The sequence below is a fragment of the Gekko japonicus genome, unplaced genomic scaffold, assembly GCF_001447785.1.
Source record: "Gekko japonicus isolate JY-2015 unplaced genomic scaffold, Gekko_japonicus_V1.1 scaffold694, whole genome shotgun sequence".
NCBI lineage: Eukaryota > Metazoa > Chordata > Lepidosauria > Squamata > Gekkonidae > Gekko > Gekko japonicus.
In genome coordinates, this window is record NW_015177028.1 from 374190 (window position 1) to 375090 (window position 901).

Sequence of the window (901 nt, forward strand, 5' to 3'; positions counted from 1 at the left end):
GCCGGGCCAAGGGATTTGCTTGTCCTCCAATCCAGCCCCAATAGACAGAGAGAAGGCGAGACTTGGCAGGGACTGGCCTTCCGAAAACGAAAGGGCGAGCAAAGGGAGGGGCGGGGGGGCCACAGATCCCCCACCCCAATCCAGAAGCCTCGAGGGCTTGCCTGTGCCCCAGCCGCTTTCCCTTCCCTCGCTCACCCCCCCTTCCCCAACCCAGCCCTACCAGTCGTGGTGCTTGGACAGGCGCTGGCCAGGGCGCGGGGGGGGGGCTCTCCTGCCTTCCCAGAATTCCTACCCGGCGGGGGCTCGGGAGCCGTCCGACGGGCAAGCGAGCCAGGACGCGCGCACCAAATTCACGTCGGGAAGGGAAGGGGCAGGGCCCCGGGAGGAGGCGAGAGGGAGATGGAGAGCAGGGCTTCGCGGGGAGGGACGCGCGGAGGGAGGGCTCAGGAGGTCCGCATTCCGGAGTGACTCCGGAGGAGCTCTCAGGGATGCCCGAGGCCGGGCACGGGTCCGCCTCTCGCGTTTCCACGACTCGCCTTCTGGCCGGCAGCGCGGAGGCTTCGTCCGTCCGTCCGTCCGTCGGTCGGTCGGTCCGGGCAGGCCCGCCCCCCTCTTCTCTTGCGCCGTTTTCTGGCACCGAGAGGCGTCCGAGGCGCCGGCAGAGAGGCGCTGCCATTGGCTGATGGGCCGGGCGGATTTGCATACCCGTCTCTATTAAAGCTCCTCCGGAGGCGCCGCGCGGGCTTCGCGGCTGCATCGAGGCCGAGCGGCGAAGGGGCGACGCGCGACCGACCGGCCGAGGGAAGGAAGGCGAGCGAGCGAGCCCGGCCCGCGGGCCACCCCATGCCCGGCCGCAGAGGACGGGGCGCCCCCCACCCCCCGTGAGGCGGCCGCCGGAGAG

The 901-nt window shown here is 71.3% G+C and overlaps 1 protein-coding gene across 1 annotated transcript in view; it reads left to right on the forward strand.

Moving 5' to 3' along the window:
• Positions 1-488: 488 nt before the first annotated feature.
• PCDH8 (protocadherin 8) overlaps positions 489-901 on the forward strand; it is an 18362-nt gene continuing 17949 nt past the window's right edge. Inside the window, 2 exon segments of the mRNA XM_015427856.1 lie at positions 489-582; positions 721-881. Of these exon segments, the coding sequence (XP_015283342.1) occupies positions 489-582; positions 721-881 (255 nt within the window).